At 40.9% G+C, this 26,308-nt stretch overlaps 1 protein-coding gene across 1 annotated transcript in view; it reads left to right on the top strand.

Annotated features, from left to right (window-relative positions):
- LOC111650067 (contactin-associated protein-like 5) overlaps window positions 1-24,165 on the top strand; it is a gene marked incomplete at its 3' end in the record, with an annotated part of 45,199 nt that extends 21,034 nt beyond the window's left edge. Inside the window, exons 7-14 of the mRNA XM_023399851.1 lie at window positions 10,428-10,534; window positions 13,290-13,409; window positions 18,026-18,226; window positions 19,673-19,829; window positions 20,775-20,902; window positions 21,205-21,375; window positions 22,734-22,952; window positions 23,926-24,165. Of these exons, the coding sequence (XP_023255619.1) occupies window positions 10,428-10,534; window positions 13,290-13,409; window positions 18,026-18,226; window positions 19,673-19,829; window positions 20,775-20,902; window positions 21,205-21,375; window positions 22,734-22,952; window positions 23,926-24,165 (1,343 nt within the window). The remainder of the gene's footprint in view (window positions 1-10,427; window positions 10,535-13,289; window positions 13,410-18,025; window positions 18,227-19,672; window positions 19,830-20,774; window positions 20,903-21,204; window positions 21,376-22,733; window positions 22,953-23,925) is intronic.
- Between the last annotated feature and the right edge of the window lie 2,143 nt (window positions 24,166-26,308).

Below are 26,308 nucleotides of genomic sequence, written 5' to 3'. Positions count from 1 at the left end.
ACCGGGTAATGTTACTGATGTGGGATTGAAAGGATAGTGTGCTGTCAAGGATGACACCCAGACTCTTAACCTGGGGGGAGGGTGAAACGGAGGAGTTATCAATAGTGAGAGAAAAACTGTTGGTTTTGGATAAAGTAGATTTGGTGCCAATGAGGAGAACCTCGGTTTTGTTACTGTTTAATTTAAGGAAGTTTAGAGTGAACAAGGTTTTTATTTCAGTGATGCAATCAGTTAGGGAGGTGGGCGGGAGAGTGGATGAGGGTTTAGTGGAGAGGTACAGCTGGGTGTCATCAGCGTAACAGTGGAAGTCAATGTTAAATTTGCGGAAGATATTGCCGAGGGGAAGGAGGTAGATGATGAAGAGGAGGGGCCCTAGGACAGAGCCCTGGGGCACACCGTAGTGACGGGGGAGGGGATGGATTTAAAGGACTTGAGTTGAATGAACTGAGTGCGGCCAGAGAGATAAGATGTGAACCAGTCTAATGGAGTGTGGGTGATGCCAATGGAAAACAGCCTGTTGAGGAGAGTGGTGTGACAGATGGTATCAAAGGCTGCGCTCAGGTCGAGGAGGATGAGGATGGTGGGGAGCCCAGAATCAACTGCAATCAGGAGGTCGTTGGTGATTTTGATGAGTGCTGTTTCAGTGCTGTGGAGTGGACGGAAACCGGACTGGAACTGTTCATACAGGTTATTGTGGGATAGGTGAGAATGGAGTTGGGAAACAACAGTTTTTTCGAGGATTTTGGAGATGAAGGGTAGATTGGAGATAGGACGGAAGTTGTTGAAGTTGGAGGGGTCGGCGCCAGGTTTTTTCAGAATTGGAGTAATGGCAGCAGTTTTGAAAGATGTAGGGACAGTTCCATTGGTGAGAGAGGAGTGGATGATGGCAGAAATGAGGGAGACCAGAGATCGAAGACAGGCTTTAACAAGTTGTGTGGGGAGGGGGTCCAGTTGACAAGTGGATGGCTTGGATTTCTGAATGAGTTCTTTGATTTCTGAGAGAGTGGGGAGCAGGAAGGATGAGAATGAGTGTGTGGATGGGTGAAAGTTGGCTGAGATGCTGAGGTGAGGATTTGGACCTAGGTGCTGGTGGATATTCTTGATTTTTGCAGTGAAAAAAGACATAATGGAGTTGCAGAAGGAGGTTGTGTATAAGTGAGGGGGGAGAGAGTCCTTGGGTTGGGTGATATTGTTGAGCAGGGAGAACAGTTGCTTGGAGTTTTCTTTATTTGCTTCGATGATACTGGAGTAGTAGTGGGTTTTGGTGGTGGCAATGGAGTCCTTATAATGTAAAATATGGTTATTGTACATTTCTTTGTGGATAGTTAGACCAGTTTTTCGATGGAGTCGTTCAAGTTGCCGACCTTTGGCTTTCATAAGACGAAGATCAGGGGTGAACCAAGGGGCGGAGACGGAAAAAGACACAGATCTGGTTTTTAACGGAGCAAGAGAATTAAGAATATTATGAAGTCCAGTATTGTAGTGAGAAACCAGATCATCAGGGGTGGACAGGTTGTGGATGTCAGGGAGGCAGAAGGAGTGGATACTTGATGTGAGAGTGGCAGGGTTGATGTTCTTTATATTCCGGAATGAAATGAGGCGTGGTGTTTTAGAAATGGAAAGAGTGAGTTTCACTGTAAATGAGAGGAGAAAGTGGTCAGTTATGGGGAGTTCATCAGCTGTAAGTTCAAGGGGGGTGACACCAGAGCAGCAGATTAAATCCAGAATGTGTCCTTTGGAGTGTGTGGGAATAGTGGTATGCTGCTGACATCCAAAACTCTCTAAACAGGATGTGAAGTCTTTGGTGAGAGGTAGATTGATTATGTCCATGTGGATATTGAAATCACCCACCGGTATTATATTTGGTGAGAGAGAGGATAAATGGGAGAGGAAAGCAGCAAAGTCATTTAAAAAGTCACTATTCGGTTTGGGGGGGCGGTAGACAGTAGCAATGATGGTTGGAGTGGGACCAGACAGCTCATAGACAGTGGATTCAAACGAGCTGGAGACGGGCACAGACACCGGCGAGACTTTCCACTTGTCGCGGTAAATTATCGCGAGACCTCCTCCCCGACCGGAGCCGCGGGGTTGACAGACGTAAACAAATCCACTAGGAGTGGATTCAATCAGCTGGGAGAAGTCGTTGGGCTGTTGCCATGTCTCAGTTAAACAAAGAAAGTCCAGCTTACGGTCTGTGATGATGTCCTGGATGAGATGTCCCTTGCTTGTCAGTGAGCGGATGTTTAGCAGAGCGAAGTTGAGTGAGGTCTTGTCGCAGCTGGTGGTGGTGTTAGCCGACGAGTCTAGGCGGGTCAACACACTGTGGTCGACAACCCGGCTGGTGGAGCGTGGAGGGCGTCGAGAGCTGGACCAGATGGACTTATTTGTTGTTGAGCTGTTATAGTGGAAATTCCGGCGGGACCCTCAGTGAATGTATCTCCGGCGGGGCTGGAAGGTGATGTCCAGGTGAAGGTGGAGTGCCTCAGGCGCAGGTCCAGGCAGGTGACAGCGCAGCCGGAGCAGGTCAGTGGCCGAGTACTGAAGCATCACCAGCACTGGCAGGTGGACGGGCAGTAGAAAGAGCCAGCCACATACGGACAAGATGTATGTCCTACCGTCTCAGGCAGTGTTCACCAGATAAACGTCAAGTGAGGATCAAGCCGGAACAGAACATGTGAGCTAACGGTAGGCTAGTTAAGACTCACACGGACGTAGTTCCAGTAAATCGTAGAAATATTCCAAATAAAGGCAATTACAAGGTCCGATTAGGTTTATAAAAACTATAAAATAAGTCAGAACTTCTGAAAAGTTGAAAAATCAATATTAAAAGTTAAAAAGTTAGGTTACCGGCGAGCAGCGGCAGCAAGTTGCCAGCGTTCACTCTTGTTGACCCGTTTGGCTTCATAAGGCAAGGCCCGCAGATACCGATCCACCACCAGTGTCTCCACCACCGCCGCTGAGTCATTCTTTTCCGGCTCCAGCCATTTCTTTGTGGTACGGATGAGATCGTGCGTCTGTGCTCGTGGGGGTTCTGACTGAAAAGTTCAGGTGTGGAAGCGTTGTGCCATACCATACTTGGTGAGCCCATTCCTACTCAGGATCTCACATTTCAATTGTTCATAGTCTTTAGCTTCATCTGGGGGTAAATCCTGGACAGCTTTCAGAGAATCACCGGTCAGGAAAGGAGCGATGAGTCCTACCCATTGGTCCTTGGGCCAGCCTTCCCTGGCTGCGGCAGTTTCAAAAGCATATAGGTACGCTTCCACGTCATCAGTTGCTCCCATCTTGGGGATACAGTCACTGGCCCGGGCTGGGCGGGGCCCCTCCACAGCACCCCCTCTGGCGGCTTGGCTCTTCTGCAACTCCAGTTCCTGGACCTTGAGAACATTGACCTTCTGTTGCTCCACCAACATAGCCAGGCTCAGGTCGTACTGGGACTTCTGTCCATCGATGAAGACCTTCATAAACTCCTCAATGTTGCACTGCTCTTTTAAGGCTAATTGAGAAAAATGACACACCTGGTCCTTTAGAGGCAGTCTAGGAAAAAACAAAAATCTTCAGTTGGGTCTTCTGTCATTTACCCCTCGACCAGCATGCCCACATTCTCCACCATATTGTGACGTCATGAGAGATTCACAGAATGTCTGGCATGGGCATCAAGAAGACCACAACACAAAGTGTTTCGAAACAAATCAAATCTTTTACTGAGGTTTTTCAAAAGTTATCAACAATACAGGACTTTTTGTCACATCAAAACCAGTAACAAATCAACTTAAATGTCTCTCAAAATTAGTCCTTCATCCATCAAAAAAAATCCTTGAACATATTACCCACTGGTCTGCAGTCAGCATCCTCCAAACACTTCTCTCCCTCTGTGTCTCTCTCTGGGCTTTTTGTAGGCTGTGTTCCAGCAGTGAATCAGCCTAAATCCTTCTCAGCTGTGCTAAGTGGGTCATTTCTGCTCCTGTAGTCTCTTCCCTGCCACCAGGGGGGGACAGAGCATTCCTCGACTTGCTATTGGGGTTAACTGCAGCCATCGGAGAGGAATGTATTTACCCCCCAGGACACACCCTCTTAATAAAAACATACTGTTTGTATGACAAGTATTCATAATTTGATCAGCAGTTTTAACAGCAATATCAGCAATAAATGCACTTATAAATAATAAATGATGAGGAATGTAGGGAAAACGACAATATGATTAACTGGACGGGGTCAAAAAGGTGAAATGCTCCCCCCTATGGATGTTGAGCAAGTAGCACGATCTTACACATTGTTGGGTCTGAGCTGTGCCTCACGAGCGGGACACCATAAATGTTGGGTCTGTAGACACGGGGCACCAGATCTTGGACCTTCGGTTGTCAATTAAAAATATTAATATTAAATAATCCTCGGGGCACCAGCCTAAACTAATAGGCAAAATATAGGTTCAGTCTCAAATTATTACCATTAATCTGGAACTCTGATCAATAATCAACTTTATAACTATAACTGTGTTGGAATTGTTTGTCTCTGCAGTTGCAGTGGCCCTTTTTCGCCTGTAGAGGGCGCAGTGCGTTTATTTACCTGTGTGATTTACAGGAAGTGAGGTGCCTGGAAGTTTTCGTTTTCTGCTCCATAACGAGAGATACTCGGATGTTAACATTTCGTCCAGCTGTTTGTTTTGCCCTTGTAGTGGCAATATAAATGAGTACATTTATCATTGTTAGAGTGCAAAGTGTTTCGTTAAATTTGACACATCGCGGACTTTTCCGCCACAGATCTGTAAATGTTAGATCCGCTATTTCTGCAACGTATGTATCTCGGTTGTTAATTTATGTTTCTGTACTCTGTGTTTCAGTTTCACAATTTTTGGCATTAAACCTGTCCAACTACAACTACCTGCCTGTTCCTTGGAGGTCACGGTGTCATAAAGAGTTTAGCTGGCTGTGAATCCCAGTATAAGACAGGAGTCACACTGGGTGTAACAGTACAATAACCAAATTACCATATCAACAGTAGGTAAAGGTTGAAGGATTGGAGGAGTTGAGGTTGGCAATATTCACACTTGTGCAACATTAAACACCAGTAGTTATACTTAGATATTTATTTACAATAGGACAGAGTAAAACACAATGTCTAATCTAGTATATACAGGTGTGTGTGCGTGTGTGTGTATGAGGATGTGTCTGTGGGGACACAGACAAAGGCAAGATGGCCAATTCAAAATGGTTGCTGTGACCACATGGCCTGAACAAGGAAGACTACAAATGATGGCGGTAAACAATGGAACTACTCAAAATGGCTGCTGAGACCACCTAGTGTGAGGGAGGGAAGGTGTGAGTTTCTTTGTTAGTCTAGCGCATGTAGTCTAAAGGTACCAGGTTAGAGGATGAAAGTTAGCTGCATGCAGGTTCTACAATGGAGATTATCGACAGGTATGTGTGTGAACATAGAAGTACCCAATTAATTGTGGGAGTAACCACAACCTAAGCAAACCTAAGCAACAACCAGACATTAAACAGCATGTACATTAACAAAGGATAAGAGTTCTGTTGCTTAGCTGTGCTGTGCTAGGTGAGGTTTGGCCCAGTAAGTTAACGTTACCCAGTCCTTGTAACAAAAGAAAAAGGTTGTTGTTGTAAAGTCCTTTCTTGCTGTGTCGCTTCCGTTGTTCTCTCCTTTGTTCTTTTCACAGAGTTAGCTTTTCCACGCTAACTCTGCTGTGGCTCCTGTTGCTTGGGAATCAGCTGGCTGACCTTGTGTTGTAGCTGCTGATTCTGAAGAAAACATGGTTCACTTGGTTCATCCTAAAATGGTCGCTGCTGTTGAGGAGAAGAGTGTTGCAGTCTGCTGTGAGCAGGCCGGCAAGAGATTTGGTGGTTGTTACAGTTCCCCCGCATCGATTCAAGTGTTTCTCAGCTCAGGTGCACAGGGGAGATGAAAAGAAGGAGGCATTTCAGCTGTGGCTGTTCAACAGTGGCTTCAAACTCTTTGTTTTTGTTTGAACACATATCGAAATTTACTTTCCAAACATAGAGGCTGCCCTCACAAAATAAATAACAGCATTTGTCATTTGTACAAATGACTAAAGCAGTCTCGTTTACCTGATCAGTATCTATAATAGGTCTTTTGGTTTTGATTGAATTATGAATGAATTATGATTCTTATCTGACAGGAGGAAAGAACAGAAACAGTATTGAGGCATTATTGTTACACAACCTTGTAGATTGTACCCTGTAGTTTGGAAGTGGAACAGCTGTGCTGTGCGCAAGCCAGAAAGGGGAGCTACAGAGGCTGATAACAAGAGAATTAATAAAAAGTGATTATGTGGAAATTCAGGATGGTGAGGCCTAATGTTCAAGGGTATGACCATGGACATGCAAATGTACAAACTGAGTGAGACTGAATTAGTCAGTCAGATGCAGAGATCACCTGTTTGCTCTGAGGAGAGAAAATCACGCAGTAAGTTAGTTTAAACTAGACAATAGATGAGAATATTCAGAGATAAAAGAGGGACATTTGTGTATTAATGCAGAGAATCTGGACTTTATGGATGCTTCATCTTGCACAATAGCACTTCATAGATCAAAGGTTGTCAGAGGGTAAAAAGAATATGACCATGTACATGATTAGGACCCTGGAATGACTGCTGAGACTGATGTCAGATGTAAAAATAAAACATCACAAACCACTCGGCCTGATGGACGTACAAGAGATCACAATTCACCTGAAATTAAAAGGTTTAACTTTAGCTACCAAAAAACTCGAAGTCAGAGAAATCATAAGTGGAACTGACAGTTACACATTACATTACATCTTACAAAGCAGGATTTCACAACTTGTATGTTCATCAGTTCACAGTTAAAAAGATCACTCTTAAACTCCAAAGCCAGGTCCTCACCATGACCAGTGTATTTAGGACACACGTCAGGACTGAAGCATAAAAAGGTTTAAAACTATAATCAATTGTAGTTAATGATGAATACATTTAACTGACATGTTAAAAAAAAAAAGAAAGAAAAAAAGCCAACTAGTTTTGAACAAGTCAAGGATCTTAAATTTCAACATACCCAGGATATCTTTTTGTGTCCATCCTGATCACCTCTACTGTGAAGCTAATTATCTACTGGGTCAGTTAACTCTGGGTTTACATGTCCAGATACGAGTGCATTCATGAGAAAGAGGCAGAGTTGTTGATTATAAGCAACATCGTCAGAACCAAGCATAGGAATTAAGTAGTAATAGGATATGAGCAGAGACACTGATACCTGCAGGTTAATTCAGCTATAGTGATCTCATAAAGTGAAATTCAACGAAGTGAAATGTGACAACAGGATCACATGACTGAATTAAAAAAAGAAACACTAGAAATAATACTAATCATTAAAGCCAGAATAATGATATATTGAAAATAAGAAAATTAATTATCATTAAGTTTCTCACTGAATATTTTGCTCTTCAGCCTGATGATGAACAAACTGTCATGAACATGTGAAGCAGATAAAAGTTATAGTTAATGTCAGACTGTTTCTGCTGCAGAGAGAAAGAAAAGAGGAGAGAAAGAAGAGGAGAGAAGTCGCTGATGTCTGAGGAGTCAGTCTGACTGAAATGTTCATTCATAATGATGGAAATATTGATCAGTTTGTGGATCATTGTTGGTTTAGTTTTTATTTCTCCTCATGTTGTTCTGAGCTGCAGTGATGAAAAGCTTCATGACTGTCAGGAATCTTATCAGATTAAAGAATCTGTGTTCTGTTGAAATGAAGTTCTAATAGTTATTTTGTAGTTGTTTAATGTGATAAATCCTCCTCTGTTTGTTAGAGGCTCTGTTTTGAAACCAGTAACACATGGAAAGACTCAAACACCGAAACATCCACTGATCAATACAAATATCTTCTGATCTTCATTATTGATCACTTTATTGTACTCTTTTGTCCCTGTCAGGATACTGTAGGAATGATGACTACCAGTTTAGCATCAGTTACCATGGTGATTTACCCAGGTAAGGACTGAAAACCCAGGGTTAAACCTGAAGTTACCTTGATGACCTCAGATCTTGCTTCGTAGTACGGACCTCTGGTCCTTTCTATCAGGGAGCAGAGCAGCATTAACCAAACATCACAAACACCTGAACAATTAAAGGACCAGTGATGATACATGATAGGCCTGTTCATCATTATGTTTTCATCAATGTAAAATCACCTCAAACTAAGAATTAGGTCTTTGCAGGTGAAATCATAACATAAGTTCAAATATTTGTCCTGTGATTGGATGAAATATGGGAGTGTTTTTACATTGCACTGCCTTCCTCAGCAAAACAGGTGCAAAGTTTGAAGTCCATGAGATCAGTTGAGATGGACAAACAGAGATTTGTCCATTTGTAGTTAGATGATGTGTATGTGAATTTAACTGTAACTAAAACTGGAGAAAACAAAAGAATAAGTGAGATGACGATACAGAAGAACTGCTGAATACTCCATGTTTATCTGCCAGTTTTAACAGCAGCTGTATGTACTGTATATCAACACACTGCAGTGCAATACCATCACTGTGCAGAGGATGAATTAACACTGTAACATGAATTAATTATTGGTAACAAGCTACATCAGTTGTGGGAAATGAATGACTTTCATCAAAGGCTCCTTCATTTAATGTATATTTTAGTTCAACATAGCGTCTTTTTTTAGTTGAGTCATATTTAATTAGTTGTGTAGTTTGGCCATCATACATCCTGTTGTCAGGACACACACAAATTTTCAGGATTCAAGAAGAGCGGGAGACATGCATCCAGTTTACAATCAAATTTTTATTTTAAGGTGTAATACCTGCTGCAGGGAAGGACCTGAGGACAAAAGAGGAAACAATCAAGTCTTAGTCAAAATGTTTTATTTCACAACAACAAATAGCTCAAACAGCTGATCTGCATCGACACCAAATGACTTGACTATGACGGACACAAGAGTATGTATGATTGAAGTAGGCAGGGTACTTACCGTGGGGAGAGTCTATCACAGACCCCAATAGAAACCACCACGTGTGCACACTGATCATTATCAACACCACAATTTACACTGCAATTTACACTGCAAAGAAAACAAACCCCCAGCAGATCTCCACACTGCCTGAGAAAAACAAGAACAAAATCGCACAGTAAAGTTTCCCTTCAGTTGGTTCAGGTTCACAAATGTTTTAAAGACATTCAACATACTCACAAGGAGTCTAACCATCTGCCTCCTAAACAACAACATTAAAAAGGCCTCTGAGCAACAATATAAAACAACAGACAGTATATAATCAACAATAATTAGGTCCAACTAAAAGGTCAGGAGACACATGAAACAGGCAGCCATGATGAACTGGTCCAGGCAAAGCAGCAGTCTGGCACCAAAATCTTACAAACTCTAAAGCTTCAAACGACACCGGTAGAGATGGTTGGCTCTGTACTGAGGCTCCAACAAAGAAGTGGCAGAAGCTCAATGTTTTCCTATACAGCTGAATACAGATATTATATTATATTCCTATACAACATAAAGTTGTTTATGGCCTACCTCTTCAGCATGGGGCTACAGAGCATACAGCAATCTGAATCAGGACACAGTCGCACCACAACTAGATATACAAGAAACCTTATTAGACTTCCAACTCAACAATACCACCCATCTTTACTCCCTAACTCTCCCTTACCTGCACACACAGCAGTTCTACCACACACCTACCAGGCCTCAGACAAAGAGGATCTAATTGCCTCTCTAACCTGAGCTGCCCAACACAGGTGTATGTGAGAACCTGGACATCATGAGGAAAATGTTTCCCAAGAAGTATGTTTGAAATATTTGTCATCACCTCCTCATATTATTTTTGTTGTTTGTGTTTTTTTTTGATTAGCAGATGATACAGGTGTTATTCATATTCCTGCGTTAATTGGTCGCACATGTAGGTGATAGGTGAAGTGCACCTCTTCAGAGTGGAGACACCATGTGGTTAGCTTGTTCTATTTGTTTTCTCCTAAAACTACTATTAAGTAGGTTTGGGCAATATCCAAAATGTAATATATTAATACAGTTCAGCCCAAATAACTATTATATTATAAGAATATAATAATTATATTATTGTATTTGATGTTTCGGGTGTTCTTTTTATAATATATTAATTATTATGTTTCAGGAAGAAATGATGCTGCCATTACACAGGAGCTCAAAGATTTATTCGTCACGTAATAATGTACAGTCATCAAAGCAGTGAAAAGAGTGAAAGAAAAGTGAAATAAGGGTCTACAAAAAAAGAAAAGAAAGAAAAATGTTTTAAAAAAATGATATGCTGAAAAATATTGCATATGGTGGGAAATATTGTGATATTTGATATTATTTAATATCGGCACAAGCTTACTTGGAATGAGGATGAACTAACAAGTTTATTAAAAAAAGAAACACTGTCCTCTGTTGCAGGTGTCTTCCTAACCTGTGTGAACATGGAGGGCAGTGTGGGCAGTCCTGGAGCTCCTTCTCCTGCGACTGCTCTGGGACTGATTACTCTGGAGCTACGTGTCATAACTGTGAGTCACTAGTTCTTATTGTTCCAGCGAAAACAGAAACAAATGACATATCCCTCATAACAGGGCCATTTTAGCTCACTGTTGTAGTTGTTGCTTGGACCAAACATGCAGCTGGTTTAAAATAAAACATGATCCATTTGCAGTTAACACAAGATACACTGACTCTGTCAGGTGTACCTGCTCTCATCCTGATTTGAATTTGAATTTGCCATCCTTTTAATTCACTTGTGACAGAAATTATGGATTTTACACCTTTAAAACTGAAGTTAATTTCTAGTAAAACAAAAGCATTTTGTAGGAATATGGAAACACTGAGCACAGGTAGCTTCAAACCAAACTGTAGGTTGATTATAATATTTATAATATATAATTATATATAAACAGCTGAGTAAATATGAGAAAGAAATGGAAAATACATTTTAAACCAATTCATGGTACCATCAGTCATTATGGTGCTATGAAAAGAAAACTAAAGACATATTTTTTAGTTAAGTTTAAATTAGAAATGTTTATTACTATCCCATTTAATTAATGATCACAATACCTTCCTATCACATTCTTTTTTTGTATGAAATGTGCTGTATAGATAAACTTATGTGTGTGCCTTTACTGTGTCAAATGAAATGAAAACATAACCACATAACATATGATGACCTTTTGTTTTTAATAACTGAATTCATTGTTTTTCATTGTGACGTGAATTTTCCAGGTCACATTAAAACAGTGTGTCACCACTGACTGACTGACTGACTGTACATTCAGTTGTGATTGACTGTAGTTTTAAGAGATGGGTTTTGCTGCAGGAAGCTACTACAGACAGACACTTGGAGGAACATTTAAAATACATAAAATCATTTTTTTTATGTGCAGGCTTTATGTATCTTGTCAAACGTTTTCAGTGACTAAACTCTCTAGCTTTATGTGTAAAAAAATATTAGAAAGCTTGAATCTCATATTATTTACGACAAGCCATTTGCTCTAAGTTGTGAGGAAACACTGGACAAGACACACTTTAACAACAATTAATTTAATTTAAACTAGTCCTAGATCATATGAGTCAGATGTGTGATTTAGCCCATGACAACAACACATCTGCAGGGAATATTTTCTCACTTTTCTGGGAGGAGGGTCTGCAGGAAAGTGTCTCAGAAAAACTACGCAGGCTAATGCTCTGCAGCTTCAGCTAATGGGGCAGCTGTGGTTTAGATTGGATCCTCCACTAATCAAAGAGTTGGCAGTTCAATCCCCAGCTTCTCCCTTTGTCCTGAGGAAAGACACTTGACTTTGTAAAGTACAGATTTTAAAGTGCTTTGGATAAAAGCTGCAGCCGTGCAGCCACTCTGTCCCGGAGAGTCAAACACTGGACATTCACAGTATGTCTCTGAGATCCAATGACTACTCCTCTAGCGGCACCATGACGTTGACCTTTTTGATTTTGAGTGAAATGTTTTGCAAACTGTCAAATGGATTGTCATGAAATCCGGTGGATATTAATTTTCCCCAGAGAATCTCAAGAACTTTTTACTTGAAGTTTCAGGTCAAAGTGTCAGTTTGTCCATGATTTACATGTTAAACATGTTAACACACAGGCATCAGCATTTAGCTCAAAGCACCACTGTACCAGCCTCACAGGTCCATGAGCATGGCTGTGCAGTGACTGTGCAGTCATAGTCCTGTTGATCAACAATGGACATTGAGAAAACTTTACGTTACCTCAGAGTTGGTCCTTTTTCACACAGAATATAAACATAATTTTTTTTCCTGCAGAATAATCACTGTATATGTACAAGCTGTTGGTTTCCTCAAAGGAGAGTGTCACGCCTAATTAGTATTTTCACACCATGGGTTTATGTTGTACTGAAGCACTGTTGTTACAACTGGAATGTGACAGGTTGAAAATATCCATCATGCTGCCAAAAGATTAAAACTAGAAACCACATGTTTTTGTATTAAAACTTACATTTACTGAAATTCTACACAAAGCAAATCTAAATTAGATTATCTGTCTGAGACACAGGTTTTGCAATGATGGACATCTGGTTCCTGCCACTGTTTTCACATTACACTGCATTTGTTAGACAGAAATGGCAAAATATTAGCAGCAGCTTTACACGTGTTATTTGACCACAGCAAATGACAAAAGTGCAAGTTGTGATATTGAATTTTCTTGCTTCAAGAGGCAGAAGAGAAACAAGTCCACTGTAATTGGAAACAGGTTGAAATCTTCTTTATTTTCACCCTGAAAACATGTTTTCTGACTCTGAGCTCAAAGTCCTTTATGAACATGCTGCCAGACTTTGAGCTGTGCTGGTTATTTTGTCTTTGCTCCTCTCAGTGGGTTGAAATGGACAGTGCTCAGTCAGATAAAGATGAAGTTGTGTATTTCTGTGCATCAGTTAAGATTTTTGTGAGATGTTGGCTCACACTGCCTTCACTGTCTAACCAAACCCTCACAGTCCTAATGAAGCAGATCAGCTGATTCTATGACTGTTTTACTATAAATAGATATAAAATACTTGAAACCCTTTGATTCCTGCTAATTCAATCATGAATATCTAAGATTGCATAGAAGGACTCTGAGAAATGGTTTGAAAATACAAGCCATTATAGACAAATATATACATTTTCATTACATGCTGAAAAGACTAGATTAGATGTAGATTTGTTTTTGTTTGTTTGTTGTTTTTTTGCAGTGCAAGAACAGGAAGCTATTGTTGTTTCTGACATCTGAATAAAAACTGTCTCCTCCTTGCAGCCATCTATGAGACGTCCTGCACGGCCTACAAGCTGATTGGCAGCTCTTCTGGCTTATACACCATTGATCCAGATGGGAGTGGCCCCCTGGGGCCCACCGAGGTCTACTGCAATATGACAGGTTAGTACACCGCAGTCCATCATGTCATCACCTTCAGCAGGACCAGAGCTCAGAGTTGAGTGTCTCAGAGATCACACAGCCATCGATCTACAGTGCTGACACTTGACCATCAGCATAGAAATCTTTACTCAGTTTACTTCCTGCTGACGACACCTGACAGGTCGTGACGTCAGCGTAGTCTGTAAAGGTCAGAGAAGAATTTACTGCTTCTCTCGACAGCCTGACAGCAGGATGAGCTTTTTCCTCAGTTTACAAAATAAATGACTTTGTTTGTCATTTTTATTTAGATACAGAGATTCTTCTTACTTTAATCTGTGCAGGTCATAGAGGCAAACACAATGGAATGATACAGCAAAGATACAGAGAGATTCTAGTTATGCCCAATACAAAACAGCAGTGTATGTTGTACTATGATTAACATGAGGCTGTCACGATCGAGGTTATGGCTGGACCCAAATGCAACCAACACAAAGGGAGAAGTGAAAAATGTTTAATAAACCAAAGAACTTACAAAACACTGGTGAACCAACAGAACAGGAAACCAAAGCACAAGTGTACACAAGGAACTACAAATGGACACACAGCAGGCCAAAACACAAAGAACCACAGGGGATAACATCAGCAGACGAACCAACCCAGTGGAGCACAGAGACTAAATAGACACAAGGGAAGCAAGGGTGATTGAACACAGGTGAAACACATTAGGGCGGGGCAGAAAATCAGCAAGTAGGGAAACAGGACAAAGACAGGAAGTAAAAACATCGAGACACACAAGGAAACAAACTACAAAATAAAACAGGAAGTGACAAAAATCCAAAGAATCTCAAACATAAAGACATAGGCAAAATACTGTCATATATAAGATTGATCCATCCATGTTTATTTCATCACAGCATGGTACAGTTTTGTTTATTTTTTAGGGACAAACATTTTACATCATGGACTAATACATTAGCATGTATAGTTCACAAAGCCAGTCACAAGATGGTTTTTTATTATAGATACACACAAAAACAAATAATGATGAAATGAAATGACCATTAAACAAGCATTAGATCATTCAGGACTACTTCAGGAGTGATCCCTCTGTAAAAACTGTTTTAACTGTAGTTTGAATAAAGTTTTGAGGGGGAAGATCCAAACAGATGTCCGAGGAGAGGGTACAAGTACAGTTCATCAGACCCCCAGTTACTGAGCCAGGAGTCCTCAGAGGAACACCCACGACTGAGCACCTCAGGAACCTGGTGATGTTATAAGAACATGGCAGTGCTGAGATCTTACAGCTCTTACATCTTACACCATTATACTGTATCGTCTTTACACTCTGACCAACAAGTTAATCAATGACTGAAATGTGAAGAGATTAAGTCATTAAGTTTGTTTCTACAACCTTTCTCACTATTTTATCATGTTTCTCAAAGATATTTTTCTTTTGAAACTTGTTCAATTCATTGTCCATTAAACTTTACATTTCACTCATTAAATAAAAGTTAAAACTCTGTGGGGTGGGTGGAGCTCTGAGAGAAAAACTCGGCTGTGTAGAAACTGAATTCGTGAAGCTGTGAATTGAGTGGAACTGAAGATCTGCTGGAGTAAAGAGCAGTGCACCATAGACACGTCTGTTCATTAAACAGTTGTTTTGTAGTTGTTCATATTGGTTGTATATATTATTTTAGAACTGCCGGTGTGATTCACATTAATATGTTAACATCTGTTTTCTTCTTCAATCAGTTTATGTCTCTGTGAGCAAACATACAGGTTTATTTTGGCTGACAGACTTATGGGCTGACATGTTAGGAAGGGCTGTGTGTGGTTTTCTGGGGGCATCTCTGACTGAGTGTATCTGTCAGTAATAATTTGATTGACACTCATTGCTGGTGAACAGTTAAAAGGACTCAACCATGAACCTGACAGACTGTTGCACACTGAAGAATATCTGTGCAAATAGCACAAGTACAGTCTATTTATCCAAAGCCTGAGTTGTCTGAGCCACAGAGCTCCAGAGTTGTCAAACACAGTCATTAAAACCACATCAGTGAGGCTGAGACTGTTGCACTGACATGTTACTTCATTATGAAAAAAATACCAGCACAGTACAAGTCCACAGTCTAGTAATAGGATGCACGTTTAATCCACTGCTGTTGTGCAGATGTTAGGGGCTGGTTAAACAGCTGGTGGCACTAAAACTATTGCTGAAGAAGATGCAGCAGAGCTCCAAATTCAAACAGTCAAAATATTATGAAAAGATGAAAAGATGGTATTTGTTGTATTGATTTAATGAACCACATGTAGACTGTGTGTCTGAGGTAGGGGATCATCCTCTTAGCATTTTCAAATTCTGCTTCACTACCAGAAACAACAACAACAAAAACAACAACCTGCAACTTTTTTGTGATACTTTTGTTGAATTTCTGGATTTTTTACTAAGGTTTCTTTATACAGAAATTAAAAATACAGGTGGATGGACTAATTATGTGAGTAAATTACTCACATAATTTAATATATATAAATGATATGTGATATATTCACATATCATTTGGTTGGTGGTTTGATCCCAGACACATTTCAAACTGTCAAAGTGAATTTCAATCAGGAGAGACTAATTTGTGTAAACAAATAAACTTTTATTGTCTTCTATTTACCCCATCGTGATGTCATATGTGAAAAGGGGGTGAGGCTCTGCAGTATAGTATAGGTACAGGAACCCCCCCCCCCCCCCCCCCGGAGTCTAAACACTGGTTGTGGTCCTGTAGATTCAAAGAAGAGAAACTGAAGTACTGGATGTGATGAAGAGTGATGATGAGCTCGGCCTGACTAGATGAAGACTGGGGGGGGGGGGGGGGGGGGGTCGCAGCAAATGCACTGAAATGACAGCTGACAGCAGGAGAGAGGAGAACAGATTTTAAAGTATGACAGAGACAACATGATTGGCTGGTTGAGATCATGGTGAGATCTGATTGGTTGCCGAACACCTGAAGTCAGCTGATTACGAGGAGTGGGGTGAGAGAGGGAGAAACCGAGATAATTGTGAATGGAGGTGGAATTGAGATCTTCCTGATTGAACTTACTCTAAGCTTTATTAGACAGTCATCCCAGGACTGTCCCCAGTTATCAGGACAAGTCAAGTCAATTTTTATTTGTACAGCGCCAATTAACAACATAAGTTATCTCAAGGCACTTTCCAAATAGAGCAGGTCTAGACCTTCTCTTTATAATATTATTTACAAAGACCCTACATTCCCACCAAGAGCAAGCACTAGGCGACAGTGGCAAAGGAAAAATTTTATTTTAAGAGGCAGAAACTTCGAGCAGAACCGGACTGAGGGTGGGCGGGTCCATCTGCCTCGACCGGGTGGGTTGGTGAGATAGAGAGAGAGAGCGAACAAGAGAGAGCGCAGAGGAAAAGAACAAGAACGTGCAATGATAGAAATATTAAGAATAGTGATAGTAGCGGCAGTAACAGCAATAGTAATGTAATGGCAACTGTAACACTCCTACTGATAAAAGTTATAATGAAAGCTAAAGCAGTAATAATATTTATTATTAATTATAATAAAATTGAGCAGGTTTAGCAGCAGGTGTTAACAGGATCATGGGGGCAGTAGGTGGTTTGTAGTTGCAGTTCCAGACTCTACAGCTTTGGAGGTGGGAGGACCTGCGGAGAGTAACAGGAAGGAGATAGAGAAGGAGAAGGGAGAGAGAGAGGCACACAGGCTGGGCGCTCATGTGCTTGAGGGAAAAAACAAACAGAATGATGCAGTGATTTCCAGAAACTCTCTCTCAGGATGCTGCCTCATGCCACTGGTTCTAATGAAGTCCATTTATTAGCAAACTGTTTTTTAGTCAGACATCCAGCAGTTATGGAAACAGCACTATCATTTGGATGTGTGTTTGTGTCGACCTGATGAACATATATCCAGTTTTCACTATCTTTCTGGTCACTAGCAAGTCACTGTGTTTGGTGGTGAGCAGGTGACATCTGACATTTGATTGATACTGTTATTGTTATTATAAAAAAGATCCATTACAGCCTCTTAAAGTTTTTTATTTCTCATAACAGGCGAAAAAACCCTGTGCTGTGTCTTATATTCTGTTGCTAATGTCCCGTGTCTGCTATATTTTACAATATAACTCATCTGAGCAATGTTGATTCTGATACATGCAAGTTTCTATTTTAGATAGATAGATAGATAGATAGATAGATAGATAGATAGATAGATACCTTCTGGTAGATGGCATCTGTGTTCAAGCCCCAGTCCAGTTTACTGTCCAGGTGCACACCTAGGTATTTATAAGTGTGCACCACCTCAATGTCTTTCCCACGAATGCTGACTGGCTGAAGGGTGGGCCTAGACCTCCGAAAGTCCATGACCATCTCCTTGGTCTTGGAGGTGTTCAGAAGGAGGCAGTTCTTGTCACTCCATTCACTGAAGGCCATTGTCAGATCTCTGTACTCCTCTTCCTGCCCGTTCCTGATACATGCCACAGTGACAGTGCTCCTTAGACTTTTGATTATTTGACATTTTCCACATCTTTTATTTATTTTTGTATTTTATAAAGTCTTCCTTACTGTTCATGCTAACAGGCTAACACATGGTTTTTGTGTGTGTGTTTAGAGGAGCGAGTGTGGACAGTGATGACCCACAACGTCACAGCTCCAGTCAGAGTCCAGGGCTCATCTCTGCAGCATCCTCATATCATGAAGTTAAAATACAGTGCCTCGGCTGAACAAATGCGCTCCATCATAATGGCCTCAGAGCAGTGCCAACAGGAAGTGGTTTACAGCTGCAGGAAGTCCCGCCTCTTCAACACCAAAGGTAGAATTGTGTTTCTCTGATGGTCCCTTCCCCTCTGAATGTTTTTCTCCTCCTGTTTGTGTTCCACTAAGAAAACCCCACTCTGACCTCATGAACCGTATTCACTCTCTCATGTAATTATATTTTTGCGCTTACTCTTCTCTGGGTACATTCATCCTGAATTACTCTGGGAGTCGTTGGTGTCCCAAACATTGTGCTTGTGCTGCTCTCATGAACCATTCATAAAGTGCTGAATTCCACCATTCCCTTGGTGCCGTGTGAACACAAACAAACACGTTCAAAGACAGATCAAAGACAGATCCCTAAGTCTCTATTTAATGAGTTGATTTTTTAAAAATATATTTTATTATCTTCTGATCTGCTCCTGTTTTCATTTGCTGTAAATGTAAATGTAACACTTCCTCCATGTTTACCTGTTGTCTTATCAGCAATTATTCATCATAGTCACTGCTCCTCTGAGTTTCTCTTTTTAACACAAACACATTCATCCACTAATAAGTTTCAGCTGAATCTACTTTGCTGTAGTTCAATTGATGTAAATTTTCTATTAATGAAACATAACATTTCCTGCACAGATTTTCATATCAAAAGCCCATCAGGGGCTGCATTGTGTTCTTTCCTGACAGGCTTTTAATGTGAAATAATTGCAGGTGTTTTGTTTCATTAACAGTGGCTTGAAACTGATTTGAAAAAACAGCAAAGTAGAAACAACAGGAACTGATTAGTGAGTGAAAAGAGTATCCAAAAAAAACAGAAAATATGGTCAACTTATAAATTTGTGATCAACCGTCATAAAAATCATTTGTATTTTCATTTAGCTTCTACTTCAACTACCTGCATAAATTTGCAATGTGACATATCCACATAATTGAGTGAAGACAAATTTACTACACAGTATGTTTGACTTGTGTGGTTAGGGTTGATGACATTTTACTGTATATCCAAAAAGTCAAAGGTTAACTTCACTGTGACATCATAATGTTCTGCAAAAACACTTCTGGCCATTATTCAATGCTGTAGCTCAGGAAGGAGAGACGGTGACATATTTCCTGTAACTTGGCTGGTTGGTGGAGTCCTCGAACTGTCTCTAGGTTGTACCAGGGACAGGTTCTTTGTCATTTTTTGTTTTGTCCATCCATCCATCCATCCATCCATCCATCCATCCATCCATCCATCTCATCACTGTGGAAAGTAACAGCCACTTTCCACTTTGTCATTACAGGATAGAGTAGACTGATGTGAGAATAATATTTTTTTTATGATTTTAGCAAAGGTTGCTGCATAAAATGTAAAAACATTGAAGGGTCTGAAGACTTTCTGGATGAACTGTGCATACACACAGTTTTTGAATATACACCAAGTCATCTTTAAGTCTTTGCTGTGTTCAGTTGTTACTTTTGTGAAACCCATTGGCTGCTTCTTTCACTATGTGATGTTTTGTTACAGACGGACACCCGTTGTCCTGGTGGTTGGACCAGAGAGGAGATAGGCGGAGCTACTGGGGAGGCTTCCTGCCTGGAGTCCAGCAGTGCTCCTGCAGCCTGGAGGAGAACTGCATCGACATGAACTACTTCTGCAACTGCGATGCTGACAAAGCCTCGTGGTACATAACACACACACAGCTGTCACTGCTGCACTGAGACTTTCAAAGCAGAATGAACATTTACAAAAACAACAAAACTTTGATAATGACATCAGAAGTAATTTTATATCTTTAATCCGCATCAGCCTCAGGAAAAAATCTACATTAGCGTATTGTACCTCAATGAAGTAGAGAGTTCATGTTGTATTCTCACTATGATTTCTTTTTATCTTGTGGTTAATTGTGGGTAATATTATTTACAGCTTCACATCACACAACAGCCTTAATCCAGAATATACAACATGTAACTTGTGCTAAGCAGCAGCAGCCTTGGCTTCCAGGTTACTGCTGTATTACTTAACTGCTGTGACTTCCCTTATTGTGCATATGGCCGAGTTGATGACTGTGACCAAAACATCTGAAAGTGGATATGACACTGCCACTTTGTCCTAGTGACCACACAGTACTGTAAGCCCTGGACTGCAGCCCAAACAGCATTTTCCTCAGAGACTGCTACTCTAAAAGAGACCTCTAAAAAATCTGTTGACAGGGCCTCCAACTGAAAAAAGTTTAGTTATTTCTCTTTGTATTATGATATTTTATTTGAATTTGAAGTCTATGGGCCAAGCAGGTGAAGCAGGAGAGACATTGACATTAATTAATATTAACTATTATGTGCAATAGGCAGCACAGTGTGGAAGAAAAGCCTGAAGCCAGAAAACTCTTGACTTCTATGATGGTCAAGAAATTTTCATTCAAGCAACTGGTTAAATTAAAGCAAATCATGACTCCGTCACAGTCTTGGTGTAAAATTCTCTGAATCACTTTGCATACTGTATGTTCATCTTCAGTTCTCTCTGGGATTTCACATGATTTCACACCCTGTTTCCATCCATTTACTCTACAGAGGAGTTCATTTATCTGGACTCTGGAGTGAGACAGCTCTCTGTTCTTCTTCTATCACAGGGCCAATGACTCAGGCGTCCTATCCTATAAAGAGCACCTGCCAGTGAGCCATGTGGTGATCGGAGACACCAACAGAACGGGCTCGGAGGCCATCTACCAAATCGGACCTCTTCGTTGTTATGGAGACAGTAGGTGACCACTGCTATGTTACAGCCCCACTTTGGGCTTCTGGATGCAGGCAGAGACTTTGAATCTCAGGCTCAATGTTGATGGACAGAAACCATGTTCAAATATCATCTGTAACTTTAGTATCATATGAAGACTAAGGACACTTATAATGAAAATACTTTGTGTTGTTTTAGTAAATTGACTTGTGTGTGTTTTGTTAACTACTACCTCTTAATGTCTCACTGAACATTTTGCCTTTCAATTAGTAAGTAGCCTCCTAGCAGGAAGCCGGCTCTCCCAATGACCTTTCATTTTCTTTCAGAGTCCATTTGGAATGCAGTTTCCTTCTACCAGGAGTCCTCCTCCCTCGTCTTCCCCACTCTACAAGGCGAGCTCACCTGCGACATCTCCTTCTACTTCAAAACCAGTGTTCGATCAGGAGTCCTTCTGGAGAACCTGGGCCATAAAGACTTCATTCGAGTGGAGCTCAGCTGTGAGTGAATGATCAACACACCCCTACCGACTGGAATAAGACTCATATGAGACAGGACAGAGAAGGACATGTTCAAAATTATCAGCACTACAGAAATTTTTTTCTGCTTTTCTTAGATGGAAACGCTGCCACAGCTGAAGTTTAATTTCCCATGAAAGCTGTCGGCTATGCACACCGTGATGGATGTGATCCTTATGACACATTACACTGTCACAGGGCACCAACAGCAGAGTGTAATTTCCTTACTGCTTATGTACAGCTGAAAAGTCCTTAAAGAATATATATATTATAATATTTGATATAGAAGAAAGTATCATCAAATACTGCAAACATTTATTTTACTCTCTATCTTATAATGTTTGATTCCTGTACAGAGCAGGAGTCCAGGTCTCATTTATAAAACATTTGCACAAAAGCAAAAATCATATAACCTGTAATCATGCCGACATTCACACAGTTTACTGATAAATCGAGATCTACTTGAAAATGTGCACATGTGTGTGTGCCTCATATTATCATAGGTGAGATATACCAGTGCACTATAATACTTAACACTTTTACATAGATGAACATCTGTGACATTCAAGACTTTGCTAAATGAGTGCACACACCACTTCTTTTAGTATGTGTAGTCTTCAGTATGTCAGAGTTTTAAATCTGGTGTCTGTGGGCACCTCAGTGGTTCACCTGGTAGAGCACATACCATTAAGGCTTAGTCCTAATTGGAGCGGCCTGGGTTCGAATCCGACCTGCAGCCCTTTGCTGCATGTCATCCTCTCTCTCTCTCAACTTTCCTGTCACTCTCTGACTGTCACTATAATAAAAGCAGAAAAAGCCCGAAAAAATCACAAATAAAAAAATCTGGTGTCTGGTTTCCTGCACTGGCCCAACAGTACATACAATACATACATGCATTTACGTTAACCAGTAATGACTGGTTTGCCGGAGCTGAAGAGGGGAACGACCATAGTGATGGAGCAGCTACAGCAGCAGGTACACACCTTGAAAAACCGAGGAAGCGTCCAAGAAAAGTTTCTGATGGTGCGGATACAAAAGAAACTCTGTGTGTGTAGATGAAGGATTACAGTCTGAAAGAGAAAGTGATCCAAGGTAAAGACAAACATGAGTGTTGCTTTTCCCCACCTCTGCCAGAGGTGGGAGACAAAATTTCTGCACTGCAGGTTTACTGTAAATTTTGCACAGTAGTAAAACCAAACCTACCCCCTTCATAATACCTGCTATAGAACATTATTTTATACAATTAATATCTGAGTAGGAGTTCTGACTTTTTCTGTTTGGGGACACTGTGTGTGTGTGTGTGTGTGTGTGTGTGTGTGTCCATGTGTGTGATATCCCAGCTCCCTCAGTGGTGACTTTCTCCTTTGACGTTGGAAATGGTCCGGTGGTCCTGGCTGTGAAGTCCCACCTCCCTCTGAATGACAGGCAGTGGCACTACGTGAGGGTGGAGCGTAACATAAAGGAGGCGTCGCTACAGGTTGACCAGCTTCCTCTCCACTTCCTGGAGGCTCCAGCTGATGGACACTGCTGCTTACGCCTCAACAACCAGCTGTTTGTAGGTAGGACAGAGAACCAGAGCAGAGGTTTAAGATAAGATCAGATTTATATTCAGTTTCTATGAGGACCTAGTCACTTAGGTGCATGTAAATATACCGTGTTATAGGGATAAAAGTATCAAACTGTTTTGACAGATTAAGAGTCACATAAATTAATTTGATAAAAGGTGTGAATCTAAACATTTTACACCGATCAGCCATAACATTATGACCACCTGCCTAATATTTTGCTGCCAAAACAGCTCTGATCCATCTAGGCGTGGACTCCACCAAACCTCTGAAGGTGTGCTGTGGTATCTTGCACCAAGACATTAGCAGCAGATCCTTTAAGTCCTGGAAGTTGCGATGTGGGGCCTCCATGGATGGGATTTGTTTGTCCAGCACATCCCACAGATGCTCAATTGGATTGAGATCTGTGGAATTTGGAGGCCAAGTCATCAACTTGAACTGTTATTGTTGTTGTGTTCCTCAAACCATTCCTGAACCATTGTTACAGTGTGACAAGAGCATTATTCCACTGAAAGAGGCCACTGCCATTAGGGAATACCGTTTCCATGAAGGACTGTACTTGGTCTGCAACAATGTTTAAGTAGGTGGTACATGTCAAAGTAACATCCACATGAATGGCAGGACCCAAGATTTCCCAGCAGAACATCACCCTAAGCATTACACTACCTGCGCTGGCCTGCCTTCTTCCCATAGTGCATCCTTGTGCCATATCTTCCCCAGGTAAGCAACGCGCATGGACGCAGACGTGCACATGCTGTAAAAAAAAAAGCGATTAATCAGACCAGGGCACCTTCTTCCAATGTTCACTTGCTGCCCAATATACCCCCCCACCCAGATAATCAATTTTATACACTTCACCTTTCAGTGGTTATAATGTTATGGCTGATCTGTGTTTATGTACATGTATAAGTGGTAGTAGAAGCTGTGTCATGCAGTGAATATAGCTTCATAGTGGTCTTCATCCCAGGGGCAACAGCGTCCCAGCAGAGAGGCTTCCTGGGCTGCATCAGGACTCTTACTGTCAATGGTGTGATCTATGACCTGGAGGAGAGGGCGAAGATGACTCCAGGGGTGAGCTCTGGGTGTCCGGGTTACTGCAGCAGTTTCAGCAGCCCCTGCCACAACAGAGGGAGGTGTATCGAGAAGAGCAGCGGCTATACCTGTGACTGCTCGCAGTCAGCCTATGGAGGACCCAACTGTAAAGAAGGTGAGTGATGGTCAACCTTTGCCCAGACTGACACAATTAATGATGATATAACACAAATAAATGATATAGTCATCTTCAAATAAAAGCCATAACTCCAGATGAAGCACAAGCTTGACTATATATATAAAATGTGTAACAGAAGAATACGAACAGTGTTTGTTTCAGACAGTGTTGGAGCTTCCGCTCTGCTCTTAACATGAATGAAGGGGTACAGAAAGTGAAGTAATGCATTCTCCATGTTGTTTGTGTTGGGCTGTCTTGCTCAGAGGTTGAGCTGCATCTATCCTTGTTTTATTTCCATCATTTACACCCTAAGCTCTTTCCATCCATCAACTCTCATTAAAATTCCCCACATGTGTTTACCTCATATCCCTGTTCTCTCCTTATGCCAACTACTCTGTAGAGAATCCCCTGTCTAACCAACATGACCTACTTTCAACCTCCACAATCTCTCCTTGCCGAACATCCTCATGATACAAAGTCCTAGTGAGGCTTTAGCCAGGATTCTTGAAAACATACAGAATAATTTTGTGTGTTTCTCTTCTGTTGATTATAAACTGTTTAAAGTGTTTAAAGTCAGGCTTCTTGCATTCCACTGAAGGAAGAAGAGTATTAGTAGCATCAACCCACACATGCTGCTTCTTGACTCTTGACTTCATCTCTTATTTCCTACCATGTCAACCCTGTCATATCTAAGTGGTGCAAACTTCAGGATTTAAAGCTACAACTCTTACAACTGAAACTAAATTGGGACTTAAATCAAACATTTTTCTCCCACAACAGCTGCTTTAACTATAATTAACTATAATTTGGATCTGTTCACTATCAGATTTGGTCTCAGATGTTAATTTCATTTCATAATTTATCACTGCTGCAATAAATGTAACCAGTTTATTTTACTCTCTCTGTACATTTCTCTACTTCTGCTTTTGCTCCCTGTCATATTCTCCAACCCCCATCTATTTTCTTCTTTTCAGTCATCTGAACTGCCACTTTTATCTGCTGCTCCCACACCTCTTGCCTTATCACTTAATTTTTAATCCATTCAAGTGGATGAAAAATGTTTAGTACACTTTCATATTGATGTCATATTTTACATTATTATTTTTAAGTAGCCGGGTTCGAGTCCCGGCTCGGCCGTGGGATCTTTCTATGTGGAGTTTGCATGTTCTCCCCGTGCAAGTGTGGGTTCTCCGGCTTCCTCCCACAGTCCAAAGACATGCAAAATAGGGACTAGGCTAATTGGATACTCTAGATTGACCATAGGTGTGGCTGTGAGTGTGAATGGTTGTCTGTCTGTCTATGTCTTTGCCCTGCGATGGACTGGCGACCTGTCCAGGGCGTACCCCGCCTCTCGCCCGAAAAGATGCTGGGATAGGCTCCAGCCCCCCCGCGACCCTACTAGAGGATAAGCGGTAGAAAATGAATGAATTTTTAAGTAGAGTTGTGATATTATCAGATTATTTAATGTGTGATGTGACAGTAATGGATGGATCTCACATGTGGGTTCAAAGCCCTTTAAAACTGAACTCCTTGGTGTCTATGATATATTGAAATGAAATGATGATTTTCACAGGAACCAGAGAACTTGATGTTACCGCTGCTTGAGACTTATCTCAGTAATGCCTTGATGGAATTTCTTCAAATTTGGCACAAACATTCACTAAGACTAAAGGATTAACTGATTTTAGGGGTCAAAGGTCAAAGCTTGCAGAGGTTGACAACCACGAGTAGATGATTGTTTTTTTCTTCTTTTTTTTTCAATTCTGTTTTTGTTGTGATTTTCATGGTTTACATGTTCATTCACATATCAATTCACTGGTCTCATCCATTCATCTGTAAATTACAACTGAATTGCACAATAATACATCCACGATTCCACTGACCATACAGATAGGGATGATTGGACCTCCCTCATCACATGAAAGATGAAATTATTAAAATACAAAAATTGAGAACTTAACTCCTTAGGCTTAGAACAAGAATGCTGGGGTGCACATCTGCTATACTATAGAAAAAAAAGAAATCAAAATACTGATGCATAAGGGTTGAATAGGAAAAGCCTAGATAAAAAAAGAAAATGGATATAAGACCTGGTACTAGACAAACGATGGACGGATCGGAGTGACATATCTAATCCATC

Source organism: Seriola lalandi, unplaced genomic scaffold (assembly GCF_002814215.2).
Source record: "Seriola lalandi dorsalis isolate HSWRI2012SDOR001 ecotype SW California unplaced genomic scaffold, Sedor1 jcf7180002052124, whole genome shotgun sequence".
NCBI lineage: Eukaryota > Metazoa > Chordata > Actinopteri > Carangiformes > Carangidae > Seriola > Seriola lalandi.
The sequence above is the reverse complement of the archived record's forward strand: the minus strand, read 5'-3'. Positions and strand labels throughout refer to the sequence as shown.